The sequence below is a fragment of the Sebastes fasciatus genome, chromosome 11, assembly GCF_043250625.1.
Source record: "Sebastes fasciatus isolate fSebFas1 chromosome 11, fSebFas1.pri, whole genome shotgun sequence".
Classification (NCBI taxonomy): Eukaryota; Metazoa; Chordata; class Actinopteri; order Perciformes; family Sebastidae; genus Sebastes; species Sebastes fasciatus.
In genome coordinates this window covers 1,857,361-1,876,069 of record NC_133805.1, presented here as the reverse complement: position 1 = coordinate 1,876,069, position 18,709 = coordinate 1,857,361, and the positions used below count along the sequence as shown (strand labels likewise).

Below are 18,709 nucleotides of genomic sequence, written 5' to 3'. Positions count from 1 at the left end.
TGTGTGTGCAGCGCTCTGCTCTACAGGACGCCATTAGGATCAGGATCTCACTTCATATAATAACCTGTACTGATAATAACCAGAAGGACGGATGTCTTACTAAACGCTGTTTAATAAGTGACATGAGAACCAGAAATACTTTATTGATCCCCGGGGAAATTACAGTTGTTCCATTTTAGAATAAAATATATATAAACATAAATAAGTTATAAGTAAAATATCTTTTATAATTATTTATTTTTTCTTTTACATTTTTCTTTTTTGACGTTTATTTATCTATTTTTTATTTTTTATATTTATTATTTATCTATTCATTTTTTCCTTTCAATTTCTTTTTTTTTATGTATTTCTTTTATTAAACATAAGTAAGTACATATACTACATATACATTATACATAATATAATGACAATATTTGTCATTGTTTTGTGTTGTTAATTGATTTCCAATTTTTATAATTATTTATTTTTTATCTATTCCATCCCTTCTATTTTTTATTTTCCATTTTTATTTTTTTATATTTATTTATCCATTAATTTTTTCTTTCAATAGTTATTCATTTATTAATGAATTAATGAATTAATTTATTTCATCATACATAAGTAAGTACATATACTATATATACATATATTTGCATAAAGCAGCATATTTGTCCTCTCCCATGTTGATAAGAGTATTAAATACTTGACTAATCTCCCTTTAAGGTTCATTTAGAACAGATAAAAGAAGGTGTGATTAATGGTGATTAAATATTTGAATCGATAGACAGCCCTAGTTGTTTCATCCCGCCGGTATTGGATCGGTCCTCGGTGTCAGAACATCTCTAGAAAGCTGAACCCAGAATGTTTTATATTGCGTGCACGTTGCTCCAAACGGTTCGTCTGTAGTCGTATTTATGGAGGAATCTGTTGAATGAAAAGCTTCTCCTGTCTGACTGACTCATGGAAATGTTGGTTGTGCTCGTGACTCCGGCGCTCTCCGCCGTCTCGGCTCTCTTCGCCACATTTCCGCCCGTCTGTGTTTTGCGTCTCGCCGCTTGTTTATCACGGCGAGTCGGCGTCTTCACTGAGAGTTGATTCCTCCAGCATCTGAGAGATAAATCTGTCTTTGTCTTCCGGAGGAGACGGTGACGTCTCACGTCTGTAAAATGGAATCGAACGGCGCCTCACATCGGGTCTCCCCGGTGTGACGCCGCCTCAGAATCAATAACAGGGTGAGGAACCTCTGCCGCACCGTTAACGACGGCGGCGGCGGTGAGATTCATGTGATCGCTCCAGTTAGGAGAGGATGAGGTTAAAGACAGATCCTGACACTCCGTTAAACAGAATAAAAAACAAGCTGAGAGCCAGAAATTGAAAATGCAAATGAGAAGCCGAACGGAGAGGATCCTCTGTGAGGCTGTCGGCGCCGCATCACTTCTATAATTAAGCTTTCTGGACGTATTGTTCCCCTTCGTGCAGCTGAATGACTCTTTGTGTTCGAGGCACCTCGGGAACAGTGGGGAGGTTGTGACAGGTTTTTTTCGGGGGTTGTTGCGTGCTCGTGGCGTCCTGACAGCGGCGTCCACGAGGCTCATAAACAGTCCCACCATGCAGAGAGAGGCCGTAAACAGTCTGCAGGAGGACAAAAGCTCCTCTCAGTCTGCTGTTTGGCTCAGTGTGCCGACTCTCTGGAGAGCTTTCTACGCTGCACTTCACCACAGAAACAACACAGATTTATTACCGGCAGAATCACGCTGACGGACCGGACCGGACCGGCCCGCAGCCGGGGAACTCAAACCCTTCAGTGACGGCACGAGTTTATAATCCACAAGATCTGGATTCTATCAAACCCTATTTTTACACCGTTTAGGGACGGTGTTTTTACACAAATAGCCATTAAATGAATTTACGTCCAGTCATTTCCTCTCTATACAGTCATCTGCATTGTTTCTGTTGGAGTCTGCCTCTCCGTCACAGGAAATAACCGTAGTGCACGACCACGTACCAGAGATGCACTGCTAACGATGACGATGCACGTATCTTTGATAGGGCTGATAATAACGCATTAACGGAACTTGTGATTTTAAGGTTGTAGAGGGCTCAGTTTTAAAGCTAGAGTGAAGATACTGGTATCATCTGAAACTATAAAACCTGATGAATCCATCGGTACCAACCAGGTCAGACTAGCAGGTCATGAAGGAGGTTAAATAACGCCCCAAACATAGATGATCTACCATCGGTTTGCTCTGACGTTAACATTCAGATGTACGCCGATGATACGGTTGTTTATGCACATGGCAAAAACAAAGATGGAGCTGCATCAATGTTGTCTAATATTATAGTATTCAGTTTTAAAGTTAGAGTGAAGATCCTGGTATCATAGTAAACTATAAAACCTGATGAATCCATCGGTACCAACCAGGTCAGACTAGCTCGTAGTGAAGGAGGTTAAATAACGCTCCAAACTTACACTCAATTTTGGCGAGGGAAAACTGTTATGGACATTTTCAAAGGGGTCCCTTGACCTCTGACCTCCAGATATGTGAATGTGAGAGGGTTTTTGTCCGAAAAAAAAAAGTCTGAAAAATGTTCCAAAAAAAGTCAGAATTTTTTTTCAAAAAGATGTCTGAAAAATTGTCCAAAACATTTACGAAAAATGTTCAGAAAAAGTCTAAAACATGTCAAAAAATGTAAAAAAAAAGTCTGAAAATTGTCCGGAAAATGTAAAAAAAAATCTGAAATACATACATTTAAATAAAGCAGCATATTATTTTATTTACTCGGTTGTGCACGTGAACGACAACAGAAATGTGAAGAATGAAAACAGAGAGCTGAGAGTGAAGTTCAAACAGTATACAGCCTTTAAAACAAGACAACACACACAATACAGAAGTAGAAACCAGCCGGTAGCAGACTGAGAGCTGCAGCGGCTGAGTGGTAGCTCAGCGCCCGTCAGCGAGTGGAGATAAATGATGCCGTATGAATGTTGTGGGGATGTAATTATGCAGATTACAGTGTGGTCAGCGGGGGGGGCGGAGGGAGCTGAAGAGGCTGATCCACAGCGAGCTGAGGAAGAGGACGATGAGGCAGGTTTTACAGCTTCCTGCTGCACCTTCAGCCTGGAATCATCTGGAACCATCTCATGTTATCGTTGGACTCCATCCCACATCCACCGTCCACCATCCACCGTCCCACATCCACCATCCACCGTCCCACATCCACCATCCACCGTCCCACATCCACCGTCCCACATCCACCGTCCCACATCCACCGTCCCACATCCACCATCCACCGTCCCACATCCACCATCCACCGTCCCACATCCACCGTCCCACATCCACCGTCCCGAATCCACCGTCCCACATCCACCGTCCCACATCCACCGTCCCGAATCCACCGTCCCACATCCACCGTCCCGAATCCACCGTCCCACATCCTCCGTCCCACATCCACCGTCCAGCTGCTGATCTCTAGAGCACCACATCCTGGATTAATACGCCGCTGAAAATAGTCCCCAACAAAGTCACTATTTCCTCCTCCTCGCCTGCGTCCTGTCGTTTCCTATGTCCTGTCTTCATCTCCTACGTCCTGTCATCGTCTACGTCCTGTCATCGCCTACGTCCTGTCATCACCTACGTCCTGTCGTCATCACCTACGTCCTGTCGTTTCCTACATCCTGTCGTTTCCTACGTCCTGTCATCGCCTACGTCCTGTCATCACCTACGTCCTGTCGTTTCCTACATCCTGTCGTTTCCTACGTCCTGTCATCGCCTACGTCCTGTCATCACCTACGTCCTGTCATTTCCTACATCCTGTCGTTTCCTACGTCCTGTCGTCATCACCTACGTCCTGTCATCGCCTACGTCCTGTCATCACCTACGTCCTGTCGTCATCACCTACGTCCTGTCGTTTCCTACATCCTGTCGTTTCCTACGTCCTGTCATCGCCTACGTCCTGTCATCACCTACGTCCTGTCGTTTCCTACATCCTGTCGTTTCCTACGTCCTGTCATCGCCTACGTCCTGTCATCACCTACGTCCTGTCGTTTCCTACATCCTGTCGTTTCCTACGTCCTGTCGTCATCACCTACGTCCTGTCATCACCTACGTCCTGTCATCACCTACGTCCTGTCATCACCTACGTCCTGTCGTCGTCGTCTACGTCCTGTTGTCACCGCCTACATCCTCTTGTCTTCGCCTACATCCTGACGTCGTGGCCTACGTCCTGTCATCCAAAATCTACTTTTTATGCATCTCCAGTTTTGTTTTCTTGAATCTTGAATCTTGAATCTTGAATCTTGAATCTTGACCTCTGAGCCGTGATGTCTGTGGTCAAAGTGGCGTTCGCCACCTTTATCACATGATCTACTCAGAGGGTTCATACAGATCCCCGTCCGCTTCCTGCCTGCAGGTCCTGCTGTTCAGCGCTCTGTGGGGTGAAACCTCATTGGCTGAGAGACAGTCCCGTCCTGCTGCGCCTGCATAAAGGCAGCAGAGATAAAATAGACCCAGATTTATAGTCTGAAGGGCTTTAAATAGCTTTTCCATTAACGGCAGCAACCAAAATATTGAGAGCAGTGAATCGGAGAAGAACATCAACAGCGTTTTGTTGCCTTAAGGACGTCTCTCTTTATTTCCCCTGCACTTTTTATAAGTGCACCATTCTGAAATAAAGTATTAAATGGCTTTTGGAGAATGTGGTAAATAAGAGCAGAGTGAATAGAGGAGCGGTTTGATTAATCCTCTCGCTGCTCCGGCTGGTTCACAAATGAAATATCTGCTGAAACTGTGACTCTAAATCCAGCGAGCCAGCAGCACTGTTGTCATTTCTGTGATTAAGGAAACGCTGTTTAGTCTCTCTCTGTTAATAATGATGATGATACAGACATGAGGCTCATGAATAAAACGGATGGAAAAGATTTCATAAAGAAGGATTTTAGTAGAAACGCGATTAAAGCCTCGTCAGACGGGAAGCTGACAGGAAGCTCAGCTCCGTCAACTGTGACGTTAATAAAGAACATTTAGTTTGATTTCATCTGGAGTCGGTCCGGCGGGCCCGACGCCTGTCACACCTCAGTGGCCGTTTCACACCGCTGCAGATACAGAGGAGAGGTTAGAGGTCACGTTCAGGGGCGACTCCCTCGAGGAGTCTCAGAATGTTCACGACAAGCCGCTTCAATTTGTAAGAGACTGAAACGGCGGTTTTCTCCCCCCCGAAACGCAACTTTTCCAAAACGTAAACCTACTTCCTGTCATCATCGTCTACGTCCTGTCGTCACCGCCTACGTCCTCTTGTCTTCGCTTACGTCCTGTCGTCATCACTTACATCCTGACGTCGTGGACTACGTCCTGTCGTCATCATCTACGTCCTCATGTCTTTGCCTACGTCCTTTCGCCACCGCCTACATCCTGTTGTCTTCGCCTACGTCCTGTCGTCATCACCTACATCCTGTCGTCATCACCTACATCCTGTCGTCATCAACTACATCCTGACGTCGTGGCCTACGTCCTGTCATCCAAAATCTACTTTTTATGCATCTCCAGTTTTGTGTTCTTGAATCTTGAATCTTGAATCTTGAATCTTGACGTGTTCACCTCTGAGCCGTGATGTCTGTGGTCAAAGTGGCGTTCTCCACCTTTATCACATGATCTACTTGGAGGGTTCACAGCGCCAGAAAAACAGCTTTAAGATCCTGGTTTTTAAGCCAAACCTGGACCTGATCCCCGTCCGCTCTGATCCCCGTCCGCTCTGATCCCCGTCCGCTCTGATCCCCGTCCGCTTCCTGCCTGCAGGTCCATTTTCCAGGACTTTTCCTTGAAGTCCATGTTTTCCAGGAAGCGTGGGGAACTCTGCGCTCCAATCAGAACAACTTGAAGCCGTGCTGCAGCAGATACGAGGCTTAATTGTCTTGTTAGTAACAAACCAAAGTGCCGGCGGGCCCGAGCGACCCGACTCAGCCTCAGAGACGCCTCCCTGGAGGTCAATTACTTCCTGCTCCGCTCTGCGTCAGACTGAACAATGAAGCTGGAAGCGTCTTTCTGTCCCTCTGATCTGGTCCACATGAATAAAACATCAGAGCTGCACTCTCTGCTTCCCAGGTGAAGATCAGACCAGCTGATGAAGCCAAACGAGCGCCTCGGCCTCCGGGCGGCTCGCTGCCAGACGCTCGCTCTGCCGGCGAGGAAGACATACACACAAAACCGGACAAATGAGTCCCCGTCCTAGAGGAGGACGGCGGGGCGGTAGTTAGACAGCAGGTCGTCCTGCAGCATCTGCTCAGCGTCACTGTTTTCATAAAGAACGGCGCCGAACATCGAGACGCGATGATTCATCCAGTTTAAAGAGGTCGCTGCCTCTTCGTCCTGTCAGGGAGGGAAGAATCCTTCAGCAGGACTGTGACGCTGATGATGTTCAAGAATCATCAATTCAAATCAGGATTTTATCGTAAGATTGGAGCGTTATTTAACCTCCTTCATGACATGGTTGGTACCGATGGATTCATCAGGTTTTATAGTTTACTAGGATACCAGGATCGGACTTCTCTTCTGCCTTTCTTTTGGACATTTTCCGGGTTTCTTCTGGACTTTTTTGGGACAATTTTCATAAATTTTTGGACGTTTTTTTTAACATTTTTTTACATTTTTGGACTTTTTTCAGACTTTTTTTCGGACATTTTTCAGACTTTTTGTTTTTATTTTTTGACAATTTTCAGACTCAAGATTGTGATGCTGATGTTGAATAATAATCAATTTAAAATCGTGATTTTTATCTGTTCAAAATGTACCTTAAAGGGAGATTTGTCAAGTATTTAATACTCAAATATGCTGCTTTATATATAGATATATAGATATATGTATCTATATATCTATATATATAGATATATAGATATATAAATTAGGGCTGTCAAAGTTAACTTCCGTTAAAGAAATTAGTGGCGTTAAAACAAATGTACATTAACGTGTTATAACTTTGACAGGTCTAGTAATAATGAAAAACTCTCGCTTACTGCTGGTGGTTTGTTTTCTGTATTTACGATGTTACGGTCTCGACCTGATGGACTTTTACTTTTTTAAGCATACCGTTACGTTTTTATACGTAAATATTCAAAATCACAGTCAAATGAGTCAAAAATCATGAAAGTCTGAACAGAATTTCATCACAATCCATCTACTGATGATGTAAAACTGTGAAATAGAGAGAAGATACTGGTATCATCTGAAACTATGAAACCTGATGAATCCATCGGTACCAACCAGGTCAGACTAGCTGGTCATGAAGGAGGTTAAATAGAGGTCCCTTGACCTCTGACCTCCAGATCAGTGAATGTAAATGGGTTCTCTGGGTACCCACGAGTCTCCCCTTTACAGACATGCCCACTTTATGATCATCACATGCAGTCTGAGCATATTTCTGATGCTAAATGCAGTACAGTACTTGTGAGGGTTTCTGGACAGTGTCTGTCATTGTTTGGTGGCAGATTGAGACTGAGACTGCCACAGCGGCAGGAAGTGGAGAAAGTGAATTTCAGACCCTGAGTGGAACACTTGTGTCTGTGAGTGTGATTGGGGGGGGATGTGGCATCCCATCATGCATCACTGATGGCGGTATTGTACATGGATATCAAGCCTCCTCCCTCTCCTGTTTCACGTCTCTGCTGCTTTTAGAAGAACCAGATCAATAATACGCAGCAGCTCCTCGAGGAGGTTTCACTATGAAACGGAAACCTGGAGATCAGTGTGTGTGTGTGTGTGTGTGTGTGTGTGCGTGCGTGCGTGTGTCCGTGCGTGTGCGTGTCTTTTGTCTCGTTGTAGCCGGCCTCAGCCAGGCGATGGTGAAGCGTTCTGATGTCTCCAGAAAGCTTTTATTCATGTTCAGCCGGCGTACTCTGACCACAGATGAACTGTAACATCTTCCCGTTCCTCTTTAAACACTGTGACGGTTAAAGGACAAATATAATGAGCTTCTACAATAAGAGAAACTTTATCCATACTTTCCATACATATGAGCATTAATCAAACATCAACCCTGCTAAGTGCACATTAAAAGCTAGAGTCAACTAAAAGCTAACGTTAAGACTGTCAACATGGAGGTCAGAGGTCAAGGGACCCCTTTGAAAATGGACATGACAGTTTGTCCTCGCCAACATTTAGTGTAAGTTTGTAGCGTTATTTAACTCCTTCAGGACCAGCTAGTCTGACCTGGTTGGTACCGATGGATTCATCAGGTTTTATAGTTTACTATGATACCAGGATCGGACTTTTCTTCTGCCTTTCTTTTGGGTATTTTCTGGGTTTTTCTGGACTTTTTTTGGACAATTTTCAGAATTTTTATTGGAAAGTTTTTCTCTAGCTTTAACACTGAGCCACTACAACCTAAAAATCACAAGTTGTGTTGATGTGTTAAAGAAACTAGTAGCGTTAAAATGAATAAACTTTGACAGCTCTATTATTGAACTCATTGGTAGCTGCGTATGGAGTCTTGGAGGGTAGATGTTGTTATTTGACACTGACTGTGATTATGAATTGATCTTTGTAGAGTAAAAGCAGCAGATAACCGTCTGGTGAAACAGGAACTCTCTGCAGCGCTGAAAGGGTTAAAGGATGCGGAGCGTTGAAGGGCTCAGAGCAGCAGACAGAAGATGAGGTATCGACGTCCGGGGGGGGGTTAGATAACAAGTCGGGGTGGGTGGCCATGACCAGCGGGTCGTGCTCGGGGGATTTGGGAGGTGGATGTGCCTCGGGGCGGCGGCGGCTGCTGCTGCTGCTGCTGCTGCTGCTACGCTCCGTCAGCTTCTTTAGTTCTGCTCTGATCCAGAGGAGAATTCTGTGCATCTCAAATCCCTGTTTCTGTTGTAAAATGTATGAAGGCGAGGAACCTGAACACAACACGGCCGGGTCGACTACAACACACACACACACACACACACACACACACACAGAAACACATCAGCCAGATAACACAGCGTGGACACACACACACACACACACGCACAGCAGAGAGACGCTCTCATTTGCATTCGTGTTTGTTGCCGGGCGGAGGTTTAAAGATTGTGGTTGTCGTTCCGCGTAATCCCAAATTGTCTTGGTGTTAAATATGTGGAAACACAACACACATACACACACACACACACACACACACACACACACACAGACACAGACACACAGTGTTTGTGGGCCTCCAGGCTCGGAGCTGCTGATGGATGTGGCGGCTGGTTGGACTTAATTAGCCATGAACGTCCTGCAGCGGCGGTTCGGCTCGGCTCGGCTCGGTCTGTAGACCCACGCAGGACTGAGCAGCTCTCTGTAACACGTCTGCTGGACGTTGAAATCTGAATTAGTTTGAAAAGTCTGTATTCTAGACGTCTTCATTACTTACAGGAGAAGTCGTCATTTATTTCGGTCCTTATTAACAGTTTTCCGTAAAGAATGCACATAATAAAGAAAAGGTAACAAAAGGCGTTAAATATAATAGGACAAAACAAAGGTCACTAGTTTCTTTAACGCAACTTGTGTTTTTTAGGTTGTAGCGGCTCAGTTTTAAAGCTAGAGTGAAGATACTGGTATCATATGAAAAGTCTGAAAATTGTCAAAAGAAATGTTTAAAAAAAGAAATCTGAAAAATAAAAAAAAAATGTTAAAAATGTCAGAAAAACTTTCAAATAAAAAATCTGAAAAAATGTAAAAAAAAAAAGTCTGGAAAATGTCCAAAATTTTTTTTTTTAAAAAGGTCCAGAAAAAACCCAGAAAATGTCCGAAAGAAAGGCAGAAGAAAAGTCCGATACTTGTGTCATAGTAAACTATAAAACCTGATGAATCCATCGGCACCAACCAGGTCAGACTAGCTGGTAGTGAAGGAGGTTAAATAACGCTCCAAAGTTACGGTAAATGTTGGCGAGGAAAAACTGTCATGTCCATTTTCAAAGGGGTCCCTTGACCTCTGACCTCCAGATCAGTGAATGTAAATGGGTTCTATGGGTACCCACGAGTCTCCCCTTTACAGACATGCCCACTTTATGATAATCACATGCAGTTTGAGCATATTGTTTTATGCTGAATGCAGTACCTGTGAGGGTTTCTGGACAATATCTGTCATTGTTTTGTGCTGTTAATAATAAATATTAACATACATTTACATAAAGCAGCTTGTTATTGTTCATAAACTCATAAACCTGTCTGAGTGATTGTGTGATCAGAGGAGCGATGTCAGAGTGCTGATGCTTGTGGAGGATGTTGTTGTTGGGCTGATATCGATCTACCTGCTCCGCTCGCCGTCTCCGCCTCGTCATTTAACCCCTCACATTAACCCTTTGTGTTTCGTAGATCTGTCGGAGAAGAAGAGCGACCTGAGGGTCTGTGATGACTCCACCTGTCGATTCGGAGGCGTCTGCAGAGACGACGGCGCTCAGCTCAAATGTGTCTGCCAGTTCCAGGTGTGTTAGTCTATACATTCTTACTGTCGACTAGTGTGTGTCTCTCCGCTCCGAGCTCACTGGTTCCACTGGTTCCAATGGTTCCAATGGTTCCAATGGTTCCAATGGTTCCACTGGTTCCACTGGTTCCAATGGTTCCACTGGTTCCACTGGTTCAAATGGTTCCAATGGTTCCACTGCTTCCAATGGTTCCAATGGTTCCACTGATTCCACTGGTTCTAATGGTTCCAATGGTTCCACTGGTTCCAATGGTTCCAATGGTTCCAATGGTTCCACTGCTTCCAATGGTTCCACTGATTCCACTGGTTCCAATGGTTCCACTGGTTCCAATGGTTCCACTGGTTCCACTGGTTCCACTGGTTCCACTGGTTCCAGGATAACAAGTAAAAAACGGTGTCCTGCTGCTGGATGTCAGACTCTTCTCTGAGCTCATGAATCGGATTCAGCGATTGATCGCTGCTCAATAGTTGAGTCATTAATGTGTTTCCATAAAGCTGCTGGCAGACGTCACACGCTGACCTGACCTGTACTGTAATGTGTGCCGGCTGTGCAGAGGTCACGGAGCAGAGGTCACGGCTCTGCAGGGAGTCCTGCTGGATGACTGATGGCTGTGAGTTAATAGAGTATGGATTACTCAACTCTGATATGTGTCTCTAGCAGCTGCAGTTTGTCTCTGACAGCAGAATAAGGTTATGTTGAATGAATGAAACTCTTGTTCTTAGTTCCCAGCATGACACCAGACGTTCATCTTCCTCCTCTCGTACCTTTAAACTCCTCTCTGGGAATAAATTTGTCGCTTTAATATCAGACAATATCCAAGTTTTTTTTCTCGTAAATTTAAGACTTTATAATCTCGCAAATTTGTGAGATTTTTCTCGTAAATTTGTCGTTTTAATCTCAGAGAATATCCAATTTAATTCTTATTTTTTTCATTTAAAAGCGCAAATAAAAAGCTTCACTTGTAAGTTAACTTTCTCTTCCTCAATCTCTGAGCTCCATCTTACTACTACTTTATGCTTCACGTTTAGCATTAGCTCATGCGTTAGCCGCGGCCGCAATGACGGCGGTGGTCGTCCTTCCTCGTTCAGTCAGCTCGGTTCTCTATCGGCTGTCGTTGGCTGTCCTCGGGGTTCCCCACACACAACAGGATATCCCATCAGAAATACTGAACATGTTTAATATCTTTATATAGATATATATATAGCGTCCAGGATGGACTTCAGAGCCGATCGGGGGATGTAAGAAACAGATCTGGAAAGATCATCTTTATAGAACCATCAAACAATCACGACGCGTGCGTCACGTGTTGCTGGACATTCGTAGGAAAATGCACGAAAAATACGTTGTTGAAAGTTGTGCTGACCGTCACGAAAAAAAAGAGAAAGTTGTGTCTACGTACACAAATCAACTGGAGCTGAGCGAATGTAATGTTACTTCAAGTTTTCGGTAGTCAGAGTTACCAATGCCAAATGCAATGCCAAATGCAATGCTAAATGCAATGCCAAATGCAATGCCAAATGCAATGCTAAATGCAATGCCAAATGCAATGCCAAATGCAATGCTAAATGCAATGCTAAATGCAAGGCTAAATGCAAGGCTAAATGCAATGCCAAATGCAATGCTAAATGCAGTACCTGTGAGGGTTTCTGCACAACATCTGTCATTGTTCGGTGTTGTTCATTGATTTCCAATAAGAAATAACAAGCCGTTAGAAATGACGGGTTTCAGAACGGCGTGGTGGCGTCGAGTCTGAACGGTCAGAGAGTGAGAGTCGGAGAGAGAAATGGAGAGAACTAAGAGAAAGAAATACTACAGCAGGAGCAGAACATAAAATGATGAATATTAGTTTATACCAGAGATTTACTGCGGAGAGGAGAATTATTCAGTTTTCTTTCCTTCGAATTAAAAGCTAAATTAAAAATCGGCCTATTAAACTTAAAACGCTGTTGCAGTGTACTTATTATTTTCATTCTTTAAAAAGTCACCAAAGTCTCTGAAACTGTTCACTCTAAGAAGAAAATCCGTAGAAAAAACAGATAATGTCCTGGCAGAAAATCACCAGGACATTTTCTTCAACCCTAAACTTCTGTAGATTAACAGTATAACCTCCGTACCTGTAGCTAAATAGCAGCCCAACCTCTACATTCTACCTCTACACTCTACTAACGCTGCATTTATACGTTACCTATCGGTCTCTTCGGACCGCCTGGGGCTAAAACTGGAGCTAACTCTCCCTGAAGTCCACTGAAGTCTAAAATATAAACATTGGTAAAATGTAAATTACGATACCAAACTATCGTTAGTCTCAAAACGAGTCAGCAAAATATCCCTGTGAATCTGGTAACGTTAACGCTCGACAACCGCTGAACTAAACAACACAACATCCTTCCAACTAAAACCACACTGAGCTCACGTTATAAGTCCTCAACATAAATCATTTTTCAAAATCAAAATTGAATTTCCCCTCGGGAATTAATAAAGTGCTCATATTCTTCTTCTTCTTCTTCTTCTTCTTCTTCTTCTTCTTCTTCTTCTTCTTCTGCTTCTTCTTCTTCTTCGTCTTCTTCTTCTGATTCTTCTTCTTCTTCTTCTTCTTTCTTCTTTCTTCTTTTGGTTAGACATTAATTGTTGATTTTTTATAATCCAAAGTTTAACTGAACTTTGCGCTAGCAGAGGTTCCCACAATGCAATGCGTGTTTAAAAATAGGGGTCAAACTTTTCTTAGAGTGTAATATTGTATATATTTTATGTATCCGACTTCTTTCATCCTCCGTCATCAGAGTGGACTCTGACTTTAATCCGACCGGAGAGAAGCTGCTGTCTGCTGGTCCGGAGCGTGTCCGGTGTTTCCTGTCCGGCGGTCACATTGAGACTTAATTAACATTTGATTGTGTTTGATTTCCAGTGTCACAAAAACTACATCCCCGTGTGCGGCTCCAACGGAGACACCTACCAGAACGAGTGCTACAGGCGACAGGCGTCCTGCAAACAGCAGAGACTCATCTCCCGGGTGTCCGACGGGCCCTGCTCCGCCGGTGAGTCAACGCAAACGGAGAAACATGATTGATTGATTGAGGTCAGAGGAGTTCACCTGAAAACAGTGAATTACAACTCTTCATTTATTGATATGGACCAGTGGAGGAGCAGTGAGGACATCAGTCAGTGTCTCTAAAGGATTCAGTCATTTAAAAGTGTCCTCTTAGGAAATAATTCACCCGTCTGCCTCGTAAAAAACGAAACAACGCCGCGTTGTAACAGCAGGTTGATCCTCCATCAAACGCTGGAGAGATGATTATGAAATGAAACCGTCGAGGAAACACTTCTCTTCTGATCGCAGTCAGACGTCTGGCACACTTTATCAAAGGGTCGGTAGATTGAGGGGGGAAGTTTTCATTTAAATCAGCTTATTGTCCGTTGGATGTGACTCCTGTTTTATAATCTATGACTATAGAACTAAAAACAAGGACGACAAAGCTGAACAAAGAGAGGTAGAAATATCTCTAATGTACAACATAAGTAGGTGAACAAGACTCAGTCTAGACCAGCGGTCAGCAACCTGCGTCTCTTCAGCTCCTCTCTAGCGGCTCCCTGCGGAGTTAGAAACATGGAAATGAATAACTGTTCTTTGTTTACATTTCCATTTTTATTTATCATTGTTGTAGGTCTATGGTACGACGGTACGACGGAGTATTAGGGCCACATTGAGGAAAAAAATAAATCTGACATTTAGAGAATAAAGTAATAGGTTTAAGAGAAAAAAGTCGTAATATTTGAAAGTAGTATTTTTACGTGTTATTTTTTTTTTTCTCGGAAAGTTATGACTTTATTCTCGTAATATTACGACTTGATTCTCGTAATATTACGACTTTATTCTGGTGATATTACGACTTTATTCTCGTAATATTACGACTTTATTCTCGTGATATTACGACTTTATTCCCGTAATATTACGACTTTATTCTTGTGATATTACGACTTTATTCTCGTAATATTACGACTTTATTCTCGTAATATTACGACTTTATTCTCGTAATATTACGACTTTATTCCCGTAATATTACGACTTTATTCTCGTGATATTACGACTTTATTCTCGTGATATTACGACTTTATTCTCGTGATATTACGACTTTATTCTCGTGATATTACGACTTTATTCCCGTAATATTACGACTTTATTCCCGTAATATTACGACTTTATTCTCGTAATATTACGACTTTATTCTCGTGATATTATGACTTTATTCTCGTGATATTACGACTTTATTCCCGTAATATTACGACTTTATTCCCGTAATATTACGACTTTATTCTCGTAATATTACGACTTTATTCTCGTGATATTACGACTTTATTCTCGTGATATTACGACTTTATTCCCGTAATATTACGACTTTATTCCCGTAATATTACGACTTTATTCTTGTGATATTACAACGTTTATTGTGTAAATCTCAGATGTTCTTCCCTCAATGTGGCCCTAATACTCCGTAGTACATTGTCTCTTTGGCCCTCACTGCATTAGACTGATATACTATATACTTAGACTATAAACTGTGTTACCTTCATCACAATGATCAAATGTTTTGCGGCTCCAGACAGATTATTTTTTGCCTAAAATGTCTCTTTTGATAGTAAAGGTTGCTGACCCCTGGACTAGACCATGTCTGGACCGTGAACGGTCAGTTTGTGGTTAAATTGTTCCACTAATAGTCAGTGGTCACAGACTCTCTCCACTCAGGATAACATCAGCTGATCGTTCTATAACGTGACCTCTCTTATATTTTTAATTACGCTCTCAGTCGGCCGGGCTGCGGTGTTTAAGTTCACTCTCGTTCTATATTTTAATTGACTGAACCTCAAACGCTGAGCGCTCGTCCTCGATTTTTCCTCTTGGACTCTGAAGAACGTCATCAGTCAGACTGATTACAGAGAACAAGCCTGTTAATCAACCGCAGATCAATTTTAATTAGGAGCCGTGCATGAGAGACATTAACATCCTGCCAAAGCTGAGCGGTTCCCAAACCGGAGTCCAGGGACCCAAAGGGGTCCTTCAGAGGTCGACATAAGGTCATAAAAGTCTAAAATATCAATGGATGATGGAAGTTTCCCTTCATTGGAAATAAACCAAAAGTACCAAACATACGTGGACAGAGGTGTCTACACACTTTTGGCCATATAGATCTCTTCTCTGTCAGTAACCATGACGAGGTGTTTAGTGGGCGGAGCGTTAAGTGGAGGCAGAATGATGAGCATGGCCTGCACAGAATCGATCGCTGGCGATCGCCGCGCAATGCACGGCGGTTCGATTTGTATTAGTCTCATGTTGTGCAATGAAGGTTTCATCTGTTAATAAACACATCTTGTGTGGTTGATACTAATAATTATTATAATAATGAAGGTTATCTATATATAACACTTAATAATAAAGGTTAGAATCCAACGCCAGACACATGCACATTTCCACATAGATTTACAAACTAATATAAATAAATCTGAACGTGGTCTGAAAACTACAAGTGGCCTACAGATCGGATCAAACAGGAAGTAACTTTTCCTGTGACTTCCTGTATATTCCGTGAAAGCTGCTCGAAACGGCTGCAAACTGTCCGACTTGACCGCAGCTTTTAGTCTCCGCCCCCCCGCTGCTGCTGCCGCCTGATCTCGTCTACTTTCCAGGTGAGGAGCAGTTCATCTCCAACGAGCCTGTTGGCGTGAGGCAGAGTTCATTTCCAGGTTTAATGCTCCACAGCTGGATGATCAGCCGCCATAAATCCGACCCATGCTGAGGCAGAAACAAAGCGCTAACAGGTTAGCATTTTTCTCATCAAACAGCCGGCAGACTTCTCTCAGGGTTTATGTTCTCATCCCACTCTTGAGAAATGTGTCGGGGAAACTCACAGTAACACCACAGCGGTGGCGGCGGCGGTGGCGGTGTTGGTCAACTCCATCTGCAGGGCCAGCGGCCTGATTTCCCAGGAGGCACCACCCGGCGCTCTGCTCTTATTACCCGTTACACCGGGGGACCCGGCGCTACGATATACCCTCCGCTTCCCTCCTGCAATTTCCTCTCCCCGAGATTTATGCTTCCTGTAATTGGAGCGTTCAGCGGCAGCGAGCCGAGGCGACGGCACAAACACTCAGCTGGGTTCATTTCCCCAAGCAGGAGAGGAGACGGCGGCGGCGATTTGGCTGCTCTCAGAGAGCATGCTGGGAGGTCGAGGGAGGCGGGAAGGCTGGGACCTCCCGGCTGGGGTCTGATCACAGGGCAGCGGCTCCACAGCCTCAGGCCACAGCTATTACTCTTTAAAAGTTGTGTTGGCTGTTGGACCTCACTGGCCTGTTGAAAGAGGAGGAAGACAGAAGATTATAAGACATTAAGAGTCTGTTTCTTCTCAACCTAGCGCTTCCTGTAACCTTCTGCTTTGATATAGAGCGCCGCAAATAATCGAATATGAATCACGATCACGATTTTTGGCTTCCAACAATTACATGAACATGATCGACCGCCATGTTTAAAATGCGTATTCTGTTTTGGCTTCACTTCTGGGGAGCTGTGTTGCCCTCAGACCGTATAGAAGAAGTGGTCACCATGACGTCACACATTTGTTAGTGGATTACCATTTTTAAGACTTGAGTCGGCATTTTAGACGTCGCCATCTTGGTTCTTGGTTGTTCCCATTTTGGTTTCTAGCCGTTGCCATCTTGGTTTTTCGACCGTCGCCATCTTGGTTTCTAAGCCGTCTCCATCTTGGGTTTTTTTGCAACCAGAAGTGAAAGGAGAGGGTGGGGGCCATTTTGGCCTTAATCGTGCAGCTTTTGGTACAAGATCTCTCCTCGTGTTTCAGGTTTCTGTCTGTTTATGTGAACATGAGATACAAGATTATTATGCCAGCTGAGAATCACTGCTGGAGCCCCAAATGGCATCCAGAGGATCCAGCAGGAGCTAATGTTCAGTACTGATCAGGGTGTTCAAGCACTTAACCCTCTGAGACCCACAATAGAGCTCTTTTTTTAGGGGGGTCCACGGGGTGTTTAGGGGGAGATAGCAGGTCAACAGTAGATGTCACATAGAACTGGTGAACATCATCTGAAAGCTGGAACCTGGAGATTAATTTGAGATGCAGCTCAGCACTGAGGGTCAAGATGTTGTGTAGTAGATCATTGTACAAGAGCACGAAGAATAAGTTTCGACACTGGAAAAAATGAATTAATCGAAGTAATAATCGACAGAGTAATTGATTGTCAGAATAGTGGTTATCTGCAGCCCTAATTTGTCTAATACCTTCAGTTTCATATGTAGTAAGTGGACCTTGAGTTGGAGCTGTGTTGTCAGATTGTTCTCTTACTTCCTCTAATCGTGTCCAGACATTTAGACGTTTTGGTTTCAGCGTTTCAATTCATCCCAAAGTACAAGAATGAAGTTTCTGAAGTGGAACGATGTTTTTCTTTTTGGATTTAGTGTGAAATGACCCTTTAAATGTCGTCCTTTCACTGAATGTTGTGTCCCTGTTTGGCTCTTTCTTTTTATTTTCTTCCTTCGGTTTCCAACCGTGAACTGAACAGAAAAGTGACCTTTGTGTTTGCTTTAAGGAAATCTATTGGATCTGATCTCTTTTCTTTAAAGGAGTGTTTAGTTGTAATGAATTAAATTGTCACATCTGCCTCCGTCGATCTCCGTCAAGATCGGCGAACAAGGTTGAAAAGAGCCACAAAGAGCGGGACGAGAAATGGATCAATAACGGTAGATTTACTGTTCGTTATGTCTCACGTCAGAAACACCAGAAAAGCTTTAGAGTTGAGAAACGTGAGAGTGATTCACATGTGGACTGCAGCAGAGGAGCACCCGATTCACCTGTTATCAGGCCATTAAATAGGTGTTATCAGTCGCTATAAGCACCATAGATGTGGGTCAGTAGGGGCCACTACACCTACTACGATGTAAAAGTGAAAGTGAAACTTAAAATCAACACGTTCTAACAAAGTAAATAAACAAACTACAACTTCTTTAGGTTTAAGCAACAAGACTTCAACTTCTTTAGGTTTAACAAAACTACAACTTCTTTAGGTTTAACAAAACTACAACTTCTTTAGGTTTAACAAAACTACAACTTCTTTAGGTTAAAGCAACAAAACTACAACTTCTTTAGGTTAAAGCAACAAAACTACAACTTCTTTAGGTTTAACAAAACTACATCTTCTTTAGGTTTAACAAAACTACAACTTCTTTAGGTTTAGATAACAAAACTACAACTTCTTTAGGTTTAACAAAACTACAACTTCTTTAGGTTAAAGCAACAA

At 43.2% G+C, this 18,709-nt stretch overlaps 1 protein-coding gene across 1 annotated transcript in view; it reads left to right on the top strand.

Annotated features, from left to right (window-relative positions):
- tmeff1a (transmembrane protein with EGF-like and two follistatin-like domains 1a) overlaps nt 1–18,709 on the top strand; it is a 74,446-nt gene that overhangs the window by 19,932 nt on the left and 35,805 nt on the right. The window contains exons 2-3 of the mRNA XM_074649886.1: nt 10,299–10,408; nt 13,314–13,443. Coding sequence (XP_074505987.1) covers nt 10,299–10,408; nt 13,314–13,443 — 240 coding nt within the window. The remainder of the gene's footprint in view (nt 1–10,298; nt 10,409–13,313; nt 13,444–18,709) is intronic.